We start from the raw sequence: 22,939 nt of genomic DNA, 5'->3' as shown, positions 1-22,939 counted from the left end.
CTAATAAATATTTTTGTCTACATAATAGGAATGACAGCCGTTGTCAAAGCATCTGTTCTAGAAGCCTTTGCAGCTGGACATAATTTGTCTTTTATAAATATCAAGTTCAAAAATGTAAACAATACACATGTTGACAAGCGCGGATTGAGCGGCGTCAAGCGTCACCATGGTTACGGTCCGCTAGCGCGTCGGGGGCGTGGTGTATGATGGGAAAAAAAGTTGTAGGTAAATCAGTTCCGAGCTTCCTCCTCACACTGAAAAGGATCGCTGCAGTGGGACTTTTCTCTTTAACACAAAGGTAATAAGCATATATCCACAGTTCTTTTCGAAACTAGCTAGAGCTCTGCACGCAAAAAAGCTAGTAGTTAGCATTTAACGTTTAGCAGCTCGTTGCAAAGTAGGAATGTTGTCGATAAGTTAGCTGAGCAGTGCTAACGTTAGCCTAAACAACACGGCTAAATGTGTAGCTAATGCTGTTATTATGCGTATTAGGCATGAGATCACTGGATTAATGCGCCTCACTGGTGTTTATCTTTTACAGCAGCTACAACAACACTCGTATTAAACGTTTAGCTGGATATAAACTGTTCTCTCCTCTGGCAGGCGCTACAGAGCCATGTACACTAAAACTACCAGACACAAGAACAGCTTCTTCCCCACTGCCATCACCCTGATAAACAGCTGAGAACCCTAAAAAACAGCTGAGCCATTCCTCCACACCTGTACAGTATACAACAGGGGTGTCAAACATGCGGCATGCGGGCTAAAACCTGCCCTCCAGAGGGTCCAGTCCGGCCCGGGGAACAACTTTGTAAAGACTAAAAATTCCAGAGAAGACATTCACAGCAAATTGTAAATTTGTAAAACAGTAAATTTAAAATCATTTCAAGACCACCAAGTTGTTTTGGCCACAAATTAAAATACTGGATTGTTTATTGTTCTTTTGTCATTTTGTGTCTCATTTTTGTAATATTTCGTCTTGTTTTTGTTGGTCTTTTTTGTCTTTTTTACTGTCTTGCTTGCGTTTTTTGTCCTTTTTTGTCGGTTTTATGTTTCGCTTTATTCGTTGTTTTTGTTTTATTTGTGTTTTTTTTGTCTCGCTTGTGTTGTTTGTCTACTTTCTTTGTCATTTTGTTTCTTGCTTTTGTCATTTTTTGTCTCATTTGTGTCATTTACGGAATTTTTTGTCTCATTTTTGTCATTTGTCCATTTTTTTGTCATTTTGTAACTTTTTGTCAAATTTTTTATCTCTTTTATTGTTTTGTTTGATGTCATTTGTCCCGTTTTTGGTCATTTTGTTTCTCGTTTTAGTCATTTTGTGTCTCATTTTTCTAATATTTTGTCTTGTTTTTGTTATTTTTTTGTCTTATTTTTAGGTCTGACTTGTTTTTTTGATCATAAAGTAAAATACTATATCAGTCAGTTCCAGATACCTGTGACTAAATGTTTTGTGCATTTGTAGATTCACTGTGATCTGTAAGTTGTAATGTGTGAATGATAAACTGAGGCATAATGTTGTTGAAATAGAATTTATTTTTCTTAAGAAATTTCAGGTTGTTCATAATGTTTTGTAAAAAGATAGTTCCTTAAATGTGAACATTTTTGCACTAAAACAAAGGAACCATTTGGAGGTGTGGTTATTTATAGGTTATTATGCTGTGATTTTACTGGTCCGGTCCACTGGAGATCAAACTGGGCCGAATGTGGCCCCTGAACCAAAATGAGTTTGACACCTCTGGTATACAGTATTCCAATGTCTGTTGGAATATGGATATTTACAGTACTTTTTGCACTAAGAACAGCATTCTCTGCTTTTTGCACTGTATTATCATGTAGCAATTATCATTTTGCACTACTGTGTGTATATATTCTTTCCTAGCTCGTAAATATCTGCATATATTGTGTTTTATTTATGTTTATTACTACTATTTTGTCCCTGTTCTTCTTTCCATAGTTTCTTTTTTTATTAATCTCTTTCCATATTCCTAGGGTGACACCAACAGCCATATTCCTTGTATGTTGTGTACGTATTTGGCCATTAAAGCTGATTCTGATTCCTTGTTTGGGCAGACATCGGTTAGTAATGTCTGGAGGGAGGATGCCCAGTTGCCCTGCCTCTGCGTCCAAAGGCTTCAGCTCGACCCCCGTCAAGACCAGCCTGGGGAAAGACATCCACGCTTCTAAGGGCCTGGACGACGGCATCCTGGACGACGGCATCCTGTCCGACGACGAGGACACGTTTTCTCTGCTTTCTCCCATTTATCATGACAGTTTTGACAGCGACGAAGAAGACCTGGAGTCCGTCCCAGCTCGGCACGCTTCACCCAGGCTCAGCACATCACCAGTCAGGTACTGCTGATTTGGTAAGATGCTTTCCGTTCTTGTGTGTGCCATGGTGCGAACATCTCTGCTCGTTTTGTAGATGTGAGCTACCGAAAACACCTTCAGAGCAGATGTTGAGTCCAGCTGTGCAGCCTGCAGGTGCACCTTCGCTCAGTGCATGGGAAGTGTGGCTGGTAAACAAAGCTAAAGAGGACAGTCTGAAACTGGAAAAGAAAGCAGAGGAGGCAAGAAATGCAGCATTTCTTTTAATACCTTTCATTTATCTTTTCGAGTACCATTTATTTATTTTTGCAACCCATCCAAACCACTTATTAAGCACTTTTCTGTATTCTGTGATTTAGGAGCGCTTACTCAAAGAAAGAAAAGAACAACAAGAAAGAGAGCGGGAACAGAAAAAGATCGTTGTAGATGAAAAGGTCCAAGACTGGCTAAAAATGAAAAGAGAACAGGTACAAAGCTGTATTTTTTAACGTCATTAGCATCTCAATTTGTACATAGGCACAGTGATGTTACAGTTATCTGCTATACTTATGTCATTTCTGTTACCTGTTTTCGTTTTTCAATCCTAGGAGAGACACGAGCAAACTCTAAAACACAGTAAAGAGGAGAAGGAGATGCAGAGGCAGCGGGACAAACAGAGGGAGAATGAACGGAAAGCTCAGCAGAAGTACAAAGACTGGCTGCAGAAAAAGGACCAAGAAAAAGCAGAGAAGGAAAAGAAGGAAAAAGTAATGTGTCTCTTTTTTCTTTTTAAAAAATCAGATGTTAAATGAATCTATACACAGGTAAAATGAGAGAAACTTTTTGTTTTTTGACAGGAGGAAGCTGCCCTGAAGGAGGAGCAGGAGAAGGAGCGCCATCGGAGGGCAGAGGAGAAGTTTAAGGAGTGGCTAGCAAAGGCCAATGAAAAAAGCAGAGCGAGTCCCAGATCACCCTGCAGCACAGCAAGTAAGGTCAAACCCTAAGTCTGTCTGTCTGTCTGTCTGTCTCTGTCTGTCTGTCTGTCTGTCTCTGTCTGTCTGTCTGTCTGTCTCTGTCTGTCTGTCTGTCTGTCTGTCTGTCTGTCTGTCTCTGTCTGTCTGTCCGTCCATCCATCCATCCATCCATCCATCCATCTATTTATCTATCTGGTCATTTTCTGTCTCACTTTAGCAGTTTAATCTCATTTTTGCGTCTCATTTTATTCATTTTTGTCCCATTTTAGCTCTTTTGTCTGTCCTAACAGTAATTTTATGTCTCAAGTTATGCATTTTTGTTTCATTTTAGTCTTTTTTTCTGTCTCATTTTGGTCATTTTTAGGCATCTATCTATCTATCTATCTATCTATCTATCTATCTATCTATCTATCTATCTATCTATCTATCTATCTATCTATCTATCTATCTATCTATCTATCTATCTATCTATCTATCTATGTGAAAATTTTGTGTCTCAAGTTATGCATTTTTATCTCATTTTAGTCCATTTTGTCTCTCATTTTGGTCATTTTTGTTCCATTTTAGTCTCTTCTCCGTGTCATTTTGGTCATTTTCTGTCTCACTTTAGTAGTTTAGTCTCATTTCTGTGTTATTTTGGTCATTTTCTGTCTCACTTTAGTAGTTTAGTCTCATTTCTGTGTCTCATTTTCTTCATTTTTGTCCCATTTTACCTCTTTTGTCTATCGTAACAGTAATTTTATGACTCAAGTTATTCATTTTGTTCCATTCTAGTCTTTTTTCTGTCTCATTTTGGTCATTTTGTGTCTTAATTTGGTCATTTTTGTCCCATTTTTGCTGCTTTAGTCAGCAGACACATGATTCGGGCCACAGAGGTGACTCTGGGCCACTTAGTGTCTCAATTTATGAATTTTTGTTACATTTAGTCTTTAATAATCAGTTTATGTTTCATTTTGTGTCATTTAGTCTCATTTTTGTGTCTCATTTTGGTTATTTTTGTCCTGTATGTCTGTCTGTCTATCTACCTATCTATCATTATTGTAGCTCATTAGTTAAATTTGTTAAGTTTCACTATCATTCTGGTTTCTTTTTTTCCTCCAGGTCCCTACGACAGATCGTACCCATCTCCCAGCTTCTACAATCCGATCCCCTGGAAGCCGATTCACGTCCCTCCTCCAGAAACTTCGCTGAATAAGATGTCTGGCAAGAAACCTCAGAAACAGAGAAAAAGCCAGCCGAGCCCCAGCGCCGCTTTCAGACTGAGGAAGCCTGTGAGTGCGGCGCATTTGCTGCCGAGGAGATGACACGGCAGGCTGTCGTCTGTGACTGGGATACGGTAGCTTAGATACGGCTCAAATATGATTTCACCACGACTCATCCAAACCAGCGCAGCTCCTCAGCTGAATGTCTGCTGAGTCACAGATGATTCCTGCTCTCTGAAATGGTCGCTGTGGTTTGTTATTTTCTAAGAATGCATTAGCTCAGATCAGTTTGTACCTAAAGACGTCTGAATGTTCTGGATTTAGGATTTTTTGATGATTTTACAGAGCTGTTTATAGTTTTTCCTGATACTAATGTAGTTTTTTTACCATAATAATATCTAGCATACACATTTGAAAACCTAGAGTATGCTGTATTTTGTATTATTCTGTAAATTCTATTTTTAATTTGGATAAAGGAGGCCTCATAAATGCTCTTTCTCACTCCTGTGTTTTCTGTTCCATCACTGAGTGGTCAACAAAACCACATTTCACCCCAGCCAGCCACAATAAGGCGCCGACCGCACAGCAGAAAGAAGGAAGGTGGCTGGTGGTCACAGCCAAAGATAGACCCAGCTCGGTCAAGTGCCTCTCACACTCACACATTGTTCTGTGTCCAGCTGTGCCTCGTTCTTCTGTGGGCTGAGATGACGACATAAACTAGTGAGGGGGTGGAGAGAGGCTGATTCAGAGCAGTATGTTCATTCTGTGTTAGCATCTCGCTGTGATGTCGATGTGTGAAGCCTGAGGTAAAATAAATTCAATTACGCTTCATGTTCGAATAATCATCTTTAAGTACCTGCCGTCTATTTCTGTCTGTTGTGTTTTTGGTGTGACTCAGTCTGTGATTAATCCCTTTCTGCTGTTGAGTGCTGTGGAATGTGTTAGTTGACAGTAGTCATGGAGGGGGCTCATAGTGTAGTGCTTTAAAAAAAAAAAAGATTTTAAAAAAGACATTCTTTGTAGCAGCTGTGAAGACAAAGATGTTTAGATTTCTGTGCAGGAGTGGTTCAAGCTGTTTGTTCAGGGCTATTTGCACACTGAGTCTTGTAAGCAAAACATGCCTCCCATCTCTGTAAAGACGAGTCTCTGTTTAAAATCAGCCTCCAGCTTTTTGGCTCTCAGCATTTTTGTAATTTGAGGCAATGTGGTGAGTTTTAACCAGTTAATCCTGATGCAAAGTGTAGCTCAATCTGTCTGGTGCTTCTGGTACTGAATTAGTTTTATATCTGCCTCTCCTAGGTGATTTATCCTATTGCAGAGCCTGAGTAGAAAATCCCAAGATGCAGTGGTGCAAGTGGGCCGGCGGCTGGAGATCACACCTACCGAGACAGGTAGGAGGCGTGTCTTAAAGTGTCAGACAAAGTGTGTGTGTTGGAGGTGGAGTTGTAGCAGACTGACGGTCTAAAGGGCAAAAGGACACACTGCACTTAGGTTTCAAGAATGTAGCTGATAGTGTAATGCAGATTTGAGAACAAGTTCACGATGAAGAAATGGCTTTTAGATTGTGACTTTTTACTTGATTTCTGGGAACAAAAAGGGCTTTGAATCCTCTGCGATGGGATAATTCAGCTGGTTTTGTGATTGTTTTCTGTTGAATGTGGAGACAGGAGAAACAATCGAGCTGTCAAACTGGATCTGACAGATTATTTATAAGTTTTAAAAAAATCTTCAAATGGGTCATATTCACTTACCTGTACGAATACACCTGCTAAAAACCAGATTTCCTGCTTTTCCTCTGAAGGATGTGACTGCTGTTTCTGTAAATAGTCTCAGTTATTATTGACACAACTTGGAAGGAACCAGTTCTGTTGCTCAGAGGTCTTGGATCAAGTGTTTCAGCCTCAGTGCTGTTTTTTATTTCCCATATTCCTCCTGTGACCATGCAGTCCCCAGAGCCGGATATTGAGGACTCTTTCGACTTTCTTTTTAAAATCATCCTGGTTGGGGACTCGGATGTGGGGAAGACCTGCGTGGTGCAGAGCTTCAAGTCGGGCATTTTTATTGAGAAGCAGCAAAACACCATCGGGGTCGACTTTACTGTTCGTACTCTGGATATTGATGGCAAGAAAGTGAAGGTAGGTGACATTAACTCTCTTTTCATTCAGGTTTTGTATATGTTACTCATTTCCACATCCATTATGAAGCATTAATAGTATATTTTACTATGTGTATATTAAGAAATACAGGAATTTTAAAGATGTGTTTGTGTATATTTTTTGTAAAGGTAAATTATCCATTTATATGTTTTTTACTTTAGAGAAACAGGAGTGTCCAACTGCCTCTTTCGATTGATATCATCTGTGTGTGTTAGCTTTCTGGGTGTGTTGACGCGTTAACTAGCAGATATCTTGATATGATAAATAGTTTGAGGCTCGGTTTACACAAGCATTGTTCAGAGAGGACTGATAACAGTTTGCAGTGCATTTGAATAACTCAGAAAATAATTTTTTTTAGAGATACTTGACCCTCATTGTGTAACCGGTTAACCCACATTTGTGTTCTGTTTGTTGTTCCAGATGCAGGTGTGGGACACGGCAGGACAGGAGCGTTTCCGCACCATAACCCAGAGCTACTACCGCAGTGCCCACGGGGCCATGGTGGCCTACGACATCAGCCGCCGGAGCACGTTTGAATCTGTTCCCCACTGGATCAGAGAGGTGGAGCAGTACGGAGCTGCCAGCGTGGTGCTGATACTCATCGGTACGTACAACTGTCGGTCCCTAAACCCCAAAATATCTTCTTCAAATGCAGATGTTACTATAACAAGCAAATAAAGGGCATCATGTTCCATGTGTGTTCTTTAAAATGGCTTTGAAATAGATGTTTTTGATACTATGATGAAATAAAATGGATATTGTTACATTTCCTCCTACAGCAAAACTACAGTGATAAGGGCATTGACTGGATGAAAGCTTAGACTTAGACTTTATTAATCCCCAGAGAGAAATTCTGTTGTTACAGCAGCTGGATATTCAGCAAGGGGCGTAAACAACTAGACAACACAGAATATTAGGGTCAGGTGTAAAGTGAAGGTAAAGTAGAATACTAACAACACAAAAAACACAACAAAATAATGCAAATAAGGAGCGGGTTGTCTGCAGCTGCTGCAACAGGCTGCTGCACGGCTAGGCACACATCTCAGTCACTTTTACTTTGAACTATCTATTTTTCTGCTAATTTACTTGTTTGTTTTCATGTTAGTGCTATAAAGCCGACTTAAAACCAGTCTTGCTGCTAGTTTATTGATTATTGTAGGCTGAACTTTTTCTATTAGTGTGAATATACTAAAGATCAACCCATTTGTAATCCCAAAAAGTGAATTAGTTAAAAAAAACATGAGACTATAATTTATCAACCAATAACTCCAATTATTCTCTCGCATCAGCTTCAATAGTTCTTCTGATTTTAAAGTTTTAGTTTTGGATTGTTAAAGTCGTCACAGGAACGTTGCGGTAGCCATTTTTCACTGTTTTGTGACATTAAATAGAGCAAACTACAGCTGTGACAGCAGTTGTTAGTTTTCCGTTTTGAAGTAATTTAGTTGAGCCCAAAAATATTCTTTTACACAATTTCTTGTTGTTGTTGTTGTTTTTTTTTTTAATCCGTGCAGATACTCCACAAGTCTTCCAAAGTATACCCAGCTAACCCAAGGCAAAAATATCCTTGTGTTCATGTACACTTGTGTTTTGATTGGCATCAAAACTGTAATTAGAATGTGACACACTAACTATATTCTATTTTATAATTATGATACGATCTGTGGAAATTTGGTTGCACTTGATTCACAACATGAGTAATCTTAGGGTATGTTATGCAATACAATATTTTAAAAAATCTATAATATATTATAGAAAGAAGTTCATTGACTGTTTTTATCTTTTGTTAATTGTTTCAGGTATTTTTCAAGCTAAAAAGCTCAACAGTCTCACATTTCACCTTCTTAAATGTAAGGATGTGGTGGGTCAATATATAATTGCTGGACTTTTTGTATCATAGTTGACATTTTTGCTGTTTTCAAGCCTAAAGTCAACATATAACCAAACACCACATGGCATTTTTACAGAAAGATTCTTCTAAATATTGTATATACAATTGAGTAAAATTGAAATTGAAAGTTATTTATAAAGATATTGTAGTAAACCTGTTGACATGCCATAAATCCACACTTGAATCACACACTACTTCATATTAAATAACTCAGAAAGCCTTGGAGTCGTTTCATTCAGGAGGAAATGACATCATGTGGAGCAGGTCATGTGATCTGGAATTAACACACTTCCTTGAGAGGTGTTTTTGTAATGGGGAACTTAAATGAAAGTGATTTCTCGGACACAGATACAATTTGTTATTTTCCATACAAAATTTGATATTGCCAAAAAGAAACATCTGTCATGATTATCTCAACTTAATAAAAAGAACACAATCAAAACTATTTCTGAATAAGCTCATTTTATTTTTGTTTAGCTAATTAGAAGGTGGTTGTTATTAAATTGGGATGGTTATTTAGTTGACATTTTAGTGATATCCAGTCATTTTTTATAAATACGCGATTGTTTCCTTAATATATAATTATAGAATTTGTAAAGACATGATCATAATGAACAGAAAAACATTAGTTTTTTTACTTTTAATAAAAATGTATGCAAGATATATCCCATGGACTTCAAAAGTCCCTCAATTATATATTGACCCTGGTACTTTGTTATGGCAAGAATAAACTGAATGTTTTGTGGGTTATTTACTCTTGGCTGGATAAAGACAGATGTTTTTCATCGTTGTCTCACATTTAACTGAGAAACTGTTAGATGGTGATTTTCTTTATTGTAGTCCTGTTTTACTGTGTTTTTTCAGTCTTGATTACTGGAAATCTGCACATGTCTGCTCCACTTGTGTTTCATCGCCCTTATTCCTGTTCTGTCCTCCGCTGCAGGTAATAAGTCAGACCTGCACACTCAGAGGCAGGTGTTATTCGAGGACGCCTGCACTCTGGCAGAAAACAACAACGTGCTGGCCGCCCTGGAAACTTCCGCCAAGGAGGCCCAGAACGTGGAGGCCGCCTTCATCCTCATGGCCCGGGAGCTGCTGGCACGGAACGGCACGACCATGGCAGACGAGGCCTCCCAGGACTCACCTCAGTTCACGCTGAGTAATAACTCTCACCCAGTTACCGGCACCGTGTCTTCAGATAAGAAATGTGGGTGCTGAAGAAGCAGGGATGGGCTGATTTAGACTTGTTTAGAAAATGTCTGAATATTCAATTTACACGTTTGAAAAAGTTCACTACCAGAGCATTTAGGTTATTTAAAGGGAAATTGTGTGTTGCATTGTGTGTGTGTGTGTGTGTGAATTAAGGGTGTGTATATGTTTGACTTTTAATATTTATACAGTTAATAGAATTGGTAACAGTTTTAAGTGGTGGTTGTCATTTTGTAATATTCTTCTGAGGATAACTGCTGCTGAATGTGTTAACAGACCACACACTGCACCACAGTAAACACTACGTTTTCACAGGATATGCGACTTTTTGTCATCCTTTTTATTTGCTGTTTCTCTCCATATGGCTTTTTACAGTACATTACCAGAGGTCCACAGTGTCAACTTGCAATTTAGGTCATCTGCACATCATACATTGTTATACCTGTCTGACACAAATACAGCAAAACAGTATGAGAACTATTCACTGGTGCTGCAACTGTCTTGCAAATCTTCTATTACAGGCATTTACATCATAAGAATAACATGACGATAACCACTTAACAGAAAAATTGCACCTCGCTTATTGTTTAATTCAAAAAGTTCTAAAAGTAGGACTACACCGATGCACCTGATTGAAGCTGAAATCAAAACATTTGAGGTACTAAAGTTAATCTCCACCCAAGCTTAAAAACAAATCACACTAAAATATAAAAACTGGTGTATATTCTGTAAAGGCAGGTAGAGTTCTGTGCAAAAAATAAAATCAATCTTAATATGCACTAAGAGCGTTACTGTCCCAATGCAACAGCCTTAGAGTTCCTTCTTGATCAATCTGAACATCAGCTGGATGGGTGAAATGATGTCTGAACTCTTCTCTATAGCTGCTTCATAAAATGTGTGTAACTCACCGACTACACCTTCACAAACTATGTGTGGATTTATTTTGTGCAAAAGCAAGCACAGATGCTGACGACATACAGAGACAGTAATGTATGTGCTATTCATGAAAAATATTCTTTTAAAAAAACCTCCAGCCTGGGACGCACAGTGATGTACGACTGGCTTAAAATGTAGCTTTAATATAATTAGAGTTAAAACTGCATATTGTTGCTTTTTGCAGCTGATTCTATGGCACTGTTATCTCTAACACGGTAACAGCTACATGTCCCCTGACGTACACTTAGGATGCCTCTGTGGGTGAGATGGAACCAGAGTCCTACTCTGTCCTACTCCAGAGGCCAACCTTCCTGCTGAAACACTGTCTCTACCGCCTCTTTCACATCCTGCACAACGAAGGATGGCTGCAAGAGGCTGGGGTCGAAGTGGAAGTCCCTGTGACCGTGGAAGATCTGCTGCTCGGTGACCGTCTGTGCTGCGTCGGAGGGAAGCTCCTGCTGGTCTCTGCTGTACACTCCTGTGCACACCAGCATGGAGCTGCAGCCCTCGGGGAGCTCCTGCTCAGCCCCGTATGCACCCGCCGCTCCGCCGAGTCCTGCTGATGTCGTTTTATGGGTTTCTGCCGACGGATCCACACCTCCTCTGCCACTCATCTGGGCCTTGGTGTGGCGGGCAGCCTGGAGGTAGCGGTTGTAGAGGTTGGCACCGTAAATGTCAGCCATGGGGTTATCGCTATGAGGAAAGAGAGATGAGAGGTTGAGTTTTGAAAACTTCATCGATCTTTGTTTCATCAAATTAGTCTTTAAATGCATCAACAAATCAGCGCCACGGCCGCTCTGTGGATTCATCCAAAGACAGGACAGCAGCACGGTCACCAGAAGCTCCACGAACAACAATATCTTACTGCACAACTACATCTGGACAGACAGCCTTTTCAATCAAAGGCTGTCACATCTGGAACACATTACCAAACAAAATTTATATGTTAGTGGATTGAAAAAGTTTTACAGCAAGAGGTAAGTATTGGCTGAAAGAAAAACAAGAATGGACCCACCTATGACATCTGTAAGGGCCGACTGACTGTGGATTGTGTCATTATGTGAGTGTGTAATGTTGTTTGTGCTGTTTTTAACGGTGTTGTTGGTCCTCTTTGTCTACTTTTACTGAAAAGCCCAACCAGAGACTGGAGTTGAAAATTAGCTTAGCTTGTCTATACGCAAGACGACAGATGTTTTCTATGTTCATTGCATGGTCCCTGATCAAATAAATAAGTGACAGCACAGTAAAAGAGGCTTTCACCTCAAATCAAAGTGTTTTTTTGGCTTCATTTGACAGTCACTAGTAGAGGGGCAGACAGGAAAGCAGGGAAAGAATAGGGGGAAGACCTGCAGTGAAGGGCCATGAGCTGGAACCGAACCCAGGCCGCTGCATCGGGGACATGGATCGTCCACTCAACTTGTTGAGCTATCTGGGTGTCCAAAAAATAAGCATTATTATAAGACTGAGTCGCTCACCCGATAGCGTACAGCCTCTTCACAGGCGTTTCCCAGCCGAGTCTCTCTGCCTGCTGTCTGATCAGCAGCTCGGCGTAGTTATAAGTCACCACGCTGGGTTTACCGATCAGAGCCTCATACTTCAGCTCATAGCCCGTGACCTTCTTGTACAGACTCTCTAAGCACACGAGGAACATGCCATGACCGAACCTACGAGACAGAAAATATTTACTGCAATAACACTGCAGCAACATTTAAAAAATGTTTAAAAGACATTTCTAAGTGAGACGATCACCTGGGATTCTTGGCCTCTGCCATCCACAGCAGGTCCATGTTGCAGGCCAGCACCGGGATGTGAGGGTATTGTGTTGAACTCCAGGAGTTGTCTGGGTTTCCTCTGGTGAGGAGCACATCGACAATAAGCTGTAGGTTGGTTTCCCATCTGACTGGCTCACCGAATAAGATAACAGCTGGAGGACCACAAAAAGAAAGAGAAAAATATATAAAATTGTTACATATGTAAAGATGAATGAATTATCAATGGTAAGCATTTACTGTGTAGAAACACACCGTCTATTGGTGGTAAGCCTTTAGTGGGTGGAATCTGTAAGAGATTGTGCACAGTTAGTAACAACTCATCTGTAATTTGACTTAAACTGACTATTAATACGACTTACAGTGTCTTTAGGCCTTCTGTTGTGATCCACAACATCCAGGACTGGGTACGCCTCTCGAAGCATATCTATTGTAACAACATCCTCAAAACCCAGGCTGGAGTTTGCAGGGTTAAAGTCAAACTTCAGCAGGAGTTATAGGAGTTATGAGCCACAAAACAATATGAAGAAACACTTTTAAATAAGGCTGCACAATATATTACACAGCCAATACAAAAAGAAAAATCACATACTCCTCATTTTCTCTGACTAATCTGCAAAGCAGATCTTTCTCACATAATTAACTTCCATTTAAGGGTTCTTGAATCCATTGAGTTTATCTTAAACTTGATCCGACAGACACAGAGTTTGTGGACATGCAGGCTCCACGTGGTCACAGCTAAATGAACTACAAACAGGAGACTAACATAAAAAAGGGAAGATTTGGTCACAAAAAAAGCAAAGATTTCCCCTACAGAGAGCTTGAGGTTAACCAAAATAATATGACAAGTTATTGACCTTTAACTTATTTGTGTATTTTTGTAATGTACTTTTCTTGTGACGTATTGTCCTGTGTTTCACTGGATGTAAATTAGCATTGTTGCTATAATCCGGCACATTTACGTCTATTGCTGTCTAAATAGATGTTCTTTAATGTGCACTGTCCCTGTCAAATAAATAAATACATTTGGCCATTTAAATCAGTAAGACAAATCCACCAGATATAGAACTATTCATATCATCTGGTGAAAATCCCAGTATTTTTCACATTGCAAAAATATAGCCAAGAAACAAAACAGGACAATGTCATTTTTTTTTCCAATTTTGTGCCCCACCTCTAACTAGAAGAATCCCAGACACCACTTCCTCACAGTTGTGTAAATATGTTGTGAAATTGCTCTTTATACATTAGAAAACTTTTCTATTTCAAATTACCACATTACAACAAATCCCATGTGAGAAAGGGGGAAAAAAAAAATTCCACCAATCCCTCCAGAAAAAGCTTACAATCTGTGCAAAGCTTGACTGAGACGGTCAAGCAGCAAAGGGAACAAAAGGTACAAAGACTAATACTGATAACAGAGTGGAACATGTAGAAAAGCACACTAAATAAACAGAACACGTGCACTTTAAAGGTCAACACTGTAGAAACCAAACTTCCTGAGCTGCAGTAGGATACTTGTGAGCGACTTCCTCAACGGGACCCTGTCCGGAGACCAGCACACGCATTTTGTGGAACTGAGTAAGCATTCGCAAAGGACTGTGGGACAGCATCACCTGGTCTGGAGACACCTGAGACAGAGGGGACGAATGAATTAAAAAAACACAACACAAAGCAAACTGATGATGAGTCAAGTGGTGTTCAGTTTACCTCCACCTCCAGCAGATGTGACAGATGTTCAGCTTTGGTCTGCCTCATGCAGTTCCCGGCGTTGGTGACGAACACCACAGGGACTTTGTATGTCCCATTGCGGTCCACGAGGTTCCTGAAGCACTGCTTGGCCGCAGGGATCGGCGTCCGCCCTCGAACCAACACCCCATCGATGTCGAAGAGGAGCCCGAAGGAGCCGGGGCCCTGAGGAGAAAGATGGACCAGAGAGCGGTGACATGACCAGCATGAAAACACAAAGTTACTGATTAACTTGACAATGTGAGCTCATCTTTTCAGTCACATTGAACTCGGGGAGACTTTGTTCCTATAGGGCAGGGGTGTCAGACTCATTTTAGTTCAGGGGCCACATTCAGCCAAATTTGATCTTAAGCGGGCCGGACCAGTTAAATTACAGCATAATAACCCACAAAATTCCAAATATTTCCTTTATTTTCCTGCAAAAAAGTATGCTCTTCAAATATTCGCATTTAATGACCAAAACATTATGAACAACCTGAAGTTTCTTCAGAAAAATAAATTCAATTTCAGTAATAATGTACCTCAGTTTATCATTTACACATTACAGACAAAACAGAAAAGAGACAAAAATGAGGCAAAAAAGTTACAAAGTGTCAAAAAAAATGGACAAACGACAAAAACGAGACAAAAAAATTACACAAAAGACACAAGCAAGACAAAAAAACACAAAACGATACACAAAACAATGAATTAAGTGAAACACAAAATGAGAAAAATAAGACAAAAAAAATAAGCGTGGCTAAAAGGAAACAAAACGACAAAAACATGAGACAAACGACAAAACTCAGACACAAAAACAACAAAAACATGACAAAATATTACAAAAACGAGACACAAAGCGACAAAAGAACAATGAGCAATCTAGTATTTTACTTTATGACCAAAACAACTGGTCCAGAAATTATTTTAAATTTATAGTTTTACAAATGTACAATCTGCAGTTAATGTCTTCTCTGTAATTTTTACTCTTTACAAAATTGCCCCATGGGCCGGATTGGACCCTCTGGCGGGCCGGTTTTGGCCCGCTGGCCGTATGTTTGACACCCCTGCTATAAGGGGAGCCTTTATAAAGTACAAAGCACAGGATTTTATTGGAGTAGATAACTCATTTATGAAGTACAGAGTAATAACGGTGACTGTAAATCTGGTAACCATGAGTGTGATTAGCCGCACCTTGGTGCTCACAGTGTTTCTGTAATAAATCAGTTGACAAACATTCACTTACTTGGCTATAATGTCTTGATCTTGAGCACTTTGCTGCTCCCTCACAGCTTGACTTCAGCAGCTGCCAGACACTTTTAAAACATCTCATTCTCTGCATTTCTTCAGGCACTTGTGTAGGTAAACAAACAGCAGACTAGAGCTAGCTTTTAAAGAGCTAGCTTGTACCTTAGCTAGCGGTAACTGCCGGTTTCTAGCAGCTGCAACGGCGACAGAAACGGGTCATGACACCTGCAGCGGTGACGGTCAGCCCTAAAGTCCGCTCTGCCTCCTCATGCTGCCGGTGAATCCGCCTCCATTCAGTAAATCAACAGCACCGTAGCGACCGAAGGCAGCGGAGGGCGCATGCGCACAAAATCGATATTACGTCACATAGTAACTCACCGGAAACACGTGTTTGTTAATCGTTTCTGTGGAAATGGAACTGAACGAAACGAGACTTTACCTCACGTTTGGTCAGATTTTAGTTTTCAATTTCATTGCAAACGTAAAACTATATTGTATTGTAAAGTTACAGTGAAATATGTTTTATTAAGGAAATAATTGATTTTTTAAAAATGTTTTTCCAAATTTGATAAATTTCACACCACAATAAACACAATATATAAAATGTTCTGCTTTTCTGGCTAAGAGAAAAAGTTCAAAACCAAATTTTCTGTTGTTGTGGTCAGAAGAAGGGTTAAATGTAGCCAGCAGTGAACAAATCATTTTTTTGAGTTGTTCCACTGGTGACAAATGCTTCATCCCTGAATGAAACCTTGAAAGGAAAATGATCAGATATCATGACCAGTCAACACCTCAGTCAGGGTCAGTGGCTCATGACCTGGACTGTTGGTTGCCACACTCCAGTGACTCAACTGTGCAATAAAACCCAGTAACCCCTGCTCTACAAGGACCCAGTCACCCCTGTATCTACTGTTTTTTATGATAAATACCAGCACCTTTTTTGTTCTACCAGCACAAGTTGCATGTTATTTTACACATTAGTTTCCTTATCTTTCTTAAATGTACACAGATGTACAGAATTTCCCCCTGGGGATTAATAAAGTCTAAGTCTAAATATGACGTGTGATGCGTGAGCTGCTGGATCTGTCTATCAGGTTCACAGGTAACATGAGAAAGTTGAGAATGTGCTTTTGGCTGCCAGATATTGGCATGTCAGCTAAGGCTGTAGCCAGGCACTTGAATGTCCAAATCTAGCATTTGTCACCTAGTGTGTTGCTGGACTACTGCTTTTCTTTTTGACATAGCTTTTAATTAAATGTGTCCCTGAAATTTTTATTTTTATGTTACCTGCTTGTTTTGTTTTATCCTTTTATATATTTAATGTAGCATTTTGAGATTTTACTTAAATAAAAAGTGCATTACAAATAAATTTATTATTAAGAAACAGTTTCAAACAGAATAGTACACCAAACAATCCACCTAATGATGCTCTGGTTGGACGTGTTCAACAACAGGATTCTAAAAAGTGAATGAACTTCACTAAGCCCCTCAAGAAAAGTAAGACCACATTCTACATCGGCATCTTCATTGACTCTACGTGCCATGGATATGTGGTGCTTTCCACTACAAATGATGGATACACTGACTGGTGATTTCTAGTCTATGATCCTGTTACTGAACCGCTCATAATCATTTCCAACACAACATGCACTTTGCTGCAGAGACGCTGTGTTCTGGAAAAACAAATACTCACTCCACTATGCTGAACAGAAGCTGCGTTTGTATTTTTATTCTGTAAACTTTTTTTCTCCTTTATTTCTTAGCATATATTTTGTAACTGAAATTACTCATCAAATGTAATTCTAAAATTCCTCAGGAGGAAAGAACATAGTGAGGGACGAAGTGCTACACTGAAAAGGATTTTTTTGTAACTAACTTACGTATGGTAAGAAGAAATAAAGAAAATGAAAATCTCTTATCTAAGCTGCTCGTTAAATTGGACTTCTTTATGCTGTTTTTTTCTAAGAGAAACCCAATGAAAAAGTTTTATGAGTTTGTTACATATCTGAACAAGGCTGTGACAACTCACTTTTTTTGTTAGATTCAATCTGATGTATATATGTACTATTCTGATAAATTTAGTAATAATAATAATAATAATAATAATAATAATGATGATATATAAAATATTTAGATATAATAAAACAATTGCATCCATTGATTTGAAATTACTGTAAAAGAATATTTTTATTGGTCCAAAGAACAAAATATCAATAACATTCAGTGCAGGTTTCGAAAATTAACACAGTAGAACAAGCATCTATAACAAAGATAAACACAGAAATGCATAATTCAGAAATTGAAATTCGTTCTTCAGCTGAATCTCAGTTCATTTTCCAGTCCGTAGATTTTAGCCTTCAGAGCCATTAGCTCACCCTGAACCTTTTTAGTCCTGGCGTTGGTCTGACGTACCTCCTGCAGGATGGCTAGGTCCTGGTTGGGCCCAATATTCAAGGTAACCTGAAGAACAACAGGTGCATACACAGTTAAACAGATGAAAAATCAGCAGTAAGATGAATGAGGGTGCTTCATCAAAACAAAATCACAAAACCATCTCAGTTCAAGCTCACAAGTAATTTTGCACCTTAATGAGCTGTTTTTCTACGTCTTTGAGTTTCTGTCTGAGATGTTTCAGGTCCGTCTTGAAGCCCTCCACCTCCATGGCCCTCCTCTTCTCCAAGGCCTCGTAGCGCTGAGTCATCAGCTGGAGACGCTTGGCCATTTTGTCTGAACGCTCCTGCACACGTAAGTGATTATTACGAAATTTAATAATCACAATAAGATGATCAATCAATCAGAGACGTGCCTGAGCATTTTACTTTACGGACATTAGTAATAATCAGATTAGCGTACCTTGAATATTTCTCTGCCGACGTCCCCTTCCTCTCTGATTTGGGACAGTTCTGTCTCCAGAGTGATGCACTGCTCCCTGTACATCTCAGCCAGACGATGGGCTTGCTTCAGCTCCTCCTGCGTTGCCTGATTTTAAAAAAACAGACAAGAAAAATGACTGCAACTAAACCAAGAACAAACCACTGACATTCTTTAGTGAAGGCATCAGTATCTATACTATTCTGTAAAACAGGTATTTAATGTCACCTTTAGCTCCTCCTTGTGTGGCTGCTCTGACTCTGGCCGTGGCTGAGGGATTGCTGTGCTGCTGCTGGGCTGCCACAACCGTCCAAACTCAGCACCGGCAGCTTTTCTCAGACGGTTCTGGCAGGAGTCTAATTCCCTCAGCAGCCGATCCTTCTCCACCATCCAGCTCTTCTCATGAGCGCGTGAGTCAAACTTCAGCTGTAAGAAATCTCTGGTGCTCTCATGCAACAGGTTCTGAGTTCTCTCTAGCCTGAGATATGAAAGAAGATACGATAAAGTCAGGCTCGTGACCTATTTAAAGAAAATAATCTGTCTTTTACATATTTTACAAATGATCAATGTGTAGAGAGTAAGAGTGTTAAAAACGTGTAAACTGAGACAGACATTAAGCTGAACATTGCATTTTTAATTACTGAAAATATAGACAACATGCACTTCTGAAACTCACTTGTCAGTCAGAGCAGTGATGCGCTCCTGGTCTCTCTGCCGTTGTGCCTGCGCCTCCTCCGTTTTAATCCTGCGATCCTCCATCAGAGACTCCACTTGCTCTTTGGCCAGACGGGTCTGTTCCTCCATCTGAGCCTGCAGCGCCTCCACCTGGAGACATGAACCTCAAAATCTAAATTAAATTGTCAATACAAATACACAAGAACAACAAACAGAAAACAAATGCTTCACTTGTATAATATTTTTTTGCTGTGTAGATGTGTTTATGAGAGATAACAGCACCTAAATACCATGAAGTGGACTCCTACCTGGAGCAACAACGTCTTGTTGTCATTCTTGTATTGTTCCAAGCTCTCTCCATATACACCTTCTGTAGATTTTGTTCTCCTGCTGCTCTCTACTCAAACAAGAAATCACAGCGTTACAGCAGCTGTTCATTATAAAACGGTTGGATAAACACAAAAGTAGTTGAAGGCATTTGCAAATGGTTGTTGTCAAACCTTTCTTGGTTGCAGCAGGTCTTAGCTTTGTTGGCCTGAGGCTGAGATTTTCATCCAGTCTGGATTCTGGTTGCTTCTGTGTGATCGAGACCTGAAAACGAGCGACCACATATATCATGTCTTTTAAACATATTCAGCTGATTTAATGTTTAGTCAAATTTTGTGTTTCTCTACAAAAAAGAATGAAAACATTAGTAAATGTTACCCCATTTTTAGATTTGAAATACTCAAATGCATAGTTTAAAAACATATTTTGTGAAGACACCTCAAGCAGCAATAAGACAAACATGTAAACAGGTCAAGTACAAAATAGAGAGATAATCAATATGCAAACGGACCAAAGCTCAGGAAAATCTTTTTAGAAATAAAACGCAATGAGCATACATATGTCAGTTTGCTCATATGTAACGCCATTCTTCACTAGTTCAAACTGACAACTATGTAGCACTCACAAAAATAATATTTGAAAATGTATGAAATCACTTTTTATTGATTTGAGATTTGCACATTTTTACTGCAGATATTTTGACATGTCACAACAGGAAAAACACAGGTATAACTAATGATATAAACAAAATCCTGTGCTACTGAAGTGTGCATTTATTGAGCTGTTTAATTCCACCAGTGTTTCTGAAATCCAAACATCTGTTGTAAAAAAGGCCAATGATGGAATAAACATGCACCTTGTGAGGAGGTTCCCGGTGAAAATATGTGATCTCTCCTGCATCAGGACCCACAAGAGCAAGAAGGTGTTGGATTTTCTTCCTATCCTCCAACTCTCTGTAAAACAGGGACAAGATGGTTAGTCAGGTTTATGTTCTGAAGCACTACAGGAGAATAAGGAAAACACTAAGAGTTTTATATAAACTATGAAGGTTTTCACTGCTGGCATTTTGACTTCTATCTACAAACATCAGGTACCACGCTTACGGCTTCATCATCAGCTGTGCGCCTACCTGATCTTCAGTCGGTCATTTTCCGCGTAAAGCCGCAGAGACTGCTCCCTCTCTTGAAAAAGGTAGACCTGCATGTCACTCAGAGCATTTTGAAGCTCTGCAATCTCTCCTTCCCGCTGTCGTACATCCCACTGGAGCTTATGCTTGGAGAGGACAGAGAGATCAGTTAAAATAAGCAAATAATCTCTGAAAATCAAAGTCACATACCAGGTCTGTTAGCACTCACCTGGTCCTCTGTGATGCCTTTATACTTCTCCAGCATCTGCAGCAGCTCCTCCTGCTCGCTATCATACTGAGCAATCTTCTGTCTGTAGAACTCCAGCAGCTCCCTGGACGGACGCAGGTTTGCCAGGCGCTCGTGCATCGGAGGAAGTGGAGAGTCAGGCTCCTGACCGAGGGTACGAATGTTGCCCCTGTAAGAAAAAACAACTTAATGGGGCATTTTGAGGACAATACTACAAAGATGACAAATATTTAACAGCTGGGTAATGAACACTCACTTCTGACCCCATGTTTGGTCTAATAAAACCATCGACATCAGGAACATTTAACCTGTTCATGCCCACTGCACGTCTGCAGCATCTTTTGGACACAACAAAAATTCAACCTAAGGCATTAGCTGGGCATTTAAACCCGTTTAAGGAGTAAGACTAAATCCATGTGGGATAAGACAGAAACAGTGGGGGACCAGACTGACACACTGAGTCCTAATGTCATTTAGGGAGATTACAGTTAAAAGCATTACATTCGTCTCACTCTGTGCTACAGCAACATTGGTTCTGCAGAAAAACAACAACAAAAAAAAAAACATTTGTCTTTCTGTGTGTGAACTGAATGTTTTTACCTGTGTGGGGTTGCACGTTTAGTTGGAGATCCCATCCCGGCACAGAACACTGAAAACAAGAGTAAAAGAATACATGCTCATTGTTATATAGGGACACTGGAAATATCGTTTCTACTTCTCAATTGCACCGAAAAGATTTTTTTTTTGTTTAAAACCTAATATTCTTACACTTTCAGCAGACAGATATCTAACAAAATGCCACCAAACTGAACTAGCAGCAACGAACTATAACATGGAACAGACATGTTAACCCAGAGAAGGCAGCATGGAGAGGCCAAGAGAGAAATTAGGCCTTCAGATATTTACTTAAAATTATTATTTTCTGAATAATTGATTAGCTGTTTGGTCTCTAAAATGTCAGAAAATGGTGAACGTAGTTAATAAGCATTTGGCAAAGCCCTAGATGACATCCTCAAATGTCTTGTTTTGCCCACAACCCAAAGATATTCAGTTTACTCTCACAGAGGGAAAAAAGGGATTGGAAAGTATTCACACTTTAGAAATTGGAAATAAAGATTTTTTTTTTTTCAAAAATCACTCTAACTGATTAGTAAAATTGTTGCTGATTAATTTGATAGTTGACAACTAATTGATTGGTCTTTGCAGTTTTATTTATTATTGGCTGAATAGTGAAATATATAGTGAAAATATAATTTTGGAACCTGCTTTTTGTGAAAAAGTTGAAATTTTGCTTGGATTACAAATTAAATCTTGATTTTTGCTTTGGTATTATGTTTCAATAAACTAACTGTTCACCTCTTATATGATTTAGCAGTCGCCTTCAGTTGTAATGTTGCTCATTTTGACCAGATGGCAAAAATGTCAGGGGGGATGAATAATTTTGTATGGTGCTGCCTTGAATACAGATTCATGGTTAGTTCTTAGTCTTAACTTCTTTTTACTTATAAATGACCATACAGACTTTTCAAACTGTCATTACAATTATCATAAAACATTTAAGTTTAATGTACATGCAGTTGCTACTATTGATTATGTTGTGGCCAAACTGTAGTCTGTGGTAACCACCTCTCTGCGCCGCCCCTGTGCACTGTACTGTTGCCCATCTGTTGCCATGGATAAAGCGGCACAGGGGGCGGGAAGTTTGAAAGCAGTCTTCTATTCAAAGTGTAGTCAACGTTTTGAACACATATTCACTTGAAAACTAACTCAACTCAGCTGGACAAACTGAAATTTTACTTCATGGGAAAACGAGCCGGTGTGTTGTGGTCGCGAAGCAAACGTCTATCTTATGACGGAGAAACTGAGACGTATTTTGGCGAAAATAAAGTCAGCACATAAAAGTACAACAATGCAGCTCTAGCCCATTTATCTCTGGTGTTTTCAGGATTATATACAATTACATTTTACCTACCCTTCACAGTCTTTCATAAGTCTGAGCTCTTCGATCGCGCAGTTTACTGTTGATTTTTTTTTAAACCCCGGAAGTTTACGTCTCTGCGTCTTCTTCGTGGGAAAGTGGACGGAGGAAGTTGTACTGCCATCTAGTTTCAGGCTATGTTACTGTTTGAATTATGGTTTGTCGCTTAGTAACACAAAAAACATACAATGTGTACAGTTATTTTGTGCCATTTCGGGTCTTTCATTTTACTGCAATGAAACTTAGAGTCATACTATGGTTACGCCACCAGATGTCGGCAGTTTAGTCAAGTTGGCAA

The 22,939-nt window shown here is 39.5% G+C and overlaps 4 protein-coding genes across 5 annotated transcripts; 2 read left to right on the top strand and 2 right to left on the bottom strand.

Moving 5' to 3' along the window:
- The first annotated feature begins 181 nt into the window (after positions 1–181).
- ccdc34 (coiled-coil domain containing 34) lies at positions 182–4,974 on the top strand. Its single transcript, XM_023262393.3, has 7 exons — positions 182–298; positions 2,071–2,349; positions 2,423–2,567; positions 2,685–2,792; positions 2,913–3,071; positions 3,162–3,291; positions 4,380–4,974. Exons 1-7 carry the CDS (start codon positions 204–206, stop codon positions 4,580–4,582), a joined length of 1,119 nt encoding a protein of 372 aa, XP_023118161.2. The 5' UTR covers positions 182–203; the 3' UTR covers positions 4,583–4,974.
- Positions 4,975–5,120: 146 nt separating this feature from the next.
- On the top strand, positions 5,121–10,053 carry LOC111563353 (ras-related protein Rab-19). Its single transcript, XM_023262394.2, has 5 exons — positions 5,121–5,286; positions 5,780–5,871; positions 6,427–6,615; positions 7,057–7,240; positions 9,471–10,053. The coding sequence occupies exons 2-5, from the start codon at positions 5,821–5,823 to the stop codon at positions 9,743–9,745; spliced, it is 699 nt and encodes a 232-aa protein (XP_023118162.1). The 5' UTR covers positions 5,121–5,286; positions 5,780–5,820; the 3' UTR covers positions 9,746–10,053.
- hdhd5 (haloacid dehalogenase like hydrolase domain containing 5) lies at positions 10,039–15,748 on the bottom strand. Its single transcript, XM_023262392.3, has 8 exons — positions 15,416–15,748; positions 14,152–14,355; positions 13,960–14,072; positions 12,804–12,897; positions 12,697–12,730; positions 12,422–12,596; positions 12,148–12,336; positions 10,039–11,365 (listed from the first exon to the last, which is right to left on the bottom strand). The coding sequence occupies exons 1-8, from the start codon at positions 15,509–15,511 to the stop codon at positions 10,963–10,965; spliced, it is 1,308 nt and encodes a 435-aa protein (XP_023118160.2). The 5' UTR covers positions 15,512–15,748; the 3' UTR covers positions 10,039–10,962.
- Positions 15,749–17,578: 1,830 nt separating this feature from the next.
- Positions 17,579–22,741, bottom strand: ccdc77 (coiled-coil domain containing 77). 2 transcript variants are annotated; one of them, XM_023262390.3, is made up of 12 exons: positions 22,636–22,741; positions 21,264–21,312; positions 20,646–20,832; positions 20,420–20,562; positions 20,147–20,243; positions 19,464–19,554; positions 19,272–19,360; positions 18,965–19,113; positions 18,517–18,766; positions 18,271–18,396; positions 18,002–18,154; positions 17,579–17,877 (listed from the first exon to the last, which is right to left on the bottom strand). In XM_023262390.3, the coding sequence occupies exons 2-12, from the start codon at positions 21,296–21,298 to the stop codon at positions 17,731–17,733; spliced, it is 1,467 nt and encodes a 488-aa protein (XP_023118158.2). In that variant the 5' UTR covers positions 21,299–21,312; positions 22,636–22,741; the 3' UTR covers positions 17,579–17,730. The 2 variants fall into 2 exon arrangements, with proteins under 2 accessions (XP_023118158.2, XP_054864215.1); XM_055008240.1 differs by lacking the exons at positions 21,264–21,312; positions 22,636–22,741 and adding an exon at positions 20,920–21,065.
- Between the last annotated feature and the right edge of the window lie 198 nt (positions 22,742–22,939).

This window comes from Amphiprion ocellaris, chromosome 3 (genome assembly GCF_022539595.1).
Source record: "Amphiprion ocellaris isolate individual 3 ecotype Okinawa chromosome 3, ASM2253959v1, whole genome shotgun sequence".
NCBI classification, from domain to species: Eukaryota; Metazoa; Chordata; class Actinopteri; family Pomacentridae; genus Amphiprion; species Amphiprion ocellaris.
This window is presented reverse-complemented; position numbering and strand designations above follow the sequence as displayed.

What these genes read in the sequence shown, in the direction of transcription:
- ccdc34 (XM_023262393.3), top strand. Translation starts at nt 204, where the DNA reads ATGATGGGAAAAAAAGTTGTAGGTAAATCAGTTCCGAGCTTCCTCCTC. An exon ending in CTTTTCTCTTTAACACAAAG is followed by an intron (nt 299 to 2,070) that starts GTAATAAGCATA and finishes TTGTTTGGGCAG; the next exon opens with ACATCGGTTAGTAATGTCTG. An exon ending in TGGAAAAGAAAGCAGAGGAG is followed by an intron (nt 2,568 to 2,684) that starts GCAAGAAATGCA and finishes TCTGTGATTTAG; the next exon opens with GAGCGCTTACTCAAAGAAAG.
- LOC111563353 (XM_023262394.2), top strand. Translation starts at nt 5,821, where the DNA reads ATGCAGTGGTGCAAGTGGGCCGGCGGCTGGAGATCACACCTACCGAGA. An exon ending in GATCACACCTACCGAGACAG is followed by an intron (nt 5,872 to 6,426) that starts GTAGGAGGCGTG and finishes GTGACCATGCAG; the next exon opens with TCCCCAGAGCCGGATATTGA. An exon ending in CGTGGTGCTGATACTCATCG is followed by an intron (nt 7,241 to 9,470) that starts GTACGTACAACT and finishes CCTCCGCTGCAG; the next exon opens with GTAATAAGTCAGACCTGCAC.
- hdhd5 (XM_023262392.3), bottom strand. Translation starts at nt 15,511, where the DNA reads ATGCAGAGAATGAGATGTTTTAAAAGTGTCTGGCAGCTGCTGAAGTCA. An exon ending in GTTGAGGAAGTCGCTCACAA is followed by an intron (nt 12,898 to 13,959) that starts GTATCCTACTGC and finishes TGCAAACTCCAG; the next exon opens with CCTGGGTTTTGAGGATGTTG. An exon ending in AGGCTTACCACCAATAGACG is followed by an intron (nt 12,597 to 12,696) that starts GTGTGTTTCTAC and finishes GTGGTCCTCCAG; the next exon opens with CTGTTATCTTATTCGGTGAG.
- ccdc77 (XM_055008240.1), bottom strand. Translation starts at nt 20,966, where the DNA reads ATGTTCCTGATGTCGATGGTTTTATTAGACCAAACATGGGGTCAGAA. An exon ending in CACACAAGGAGGAGCTAAAG is followed by an intron (nt 18,397 to 18,516) that starts GTGACATTAAAT and finishes TTTTAAAATCAG; the next exon opens with GCAACGCAGGAGGAGCTGAA. An exon ending in TAGAAAAACAGCTCATTAAG is followed by an intron (nt 17,878 to 18,001) that starts GTGCAAAATTAC and finishes GTTGTTCTTCAG; the next exon opens with GTTACCTTGAATATTGGGCC.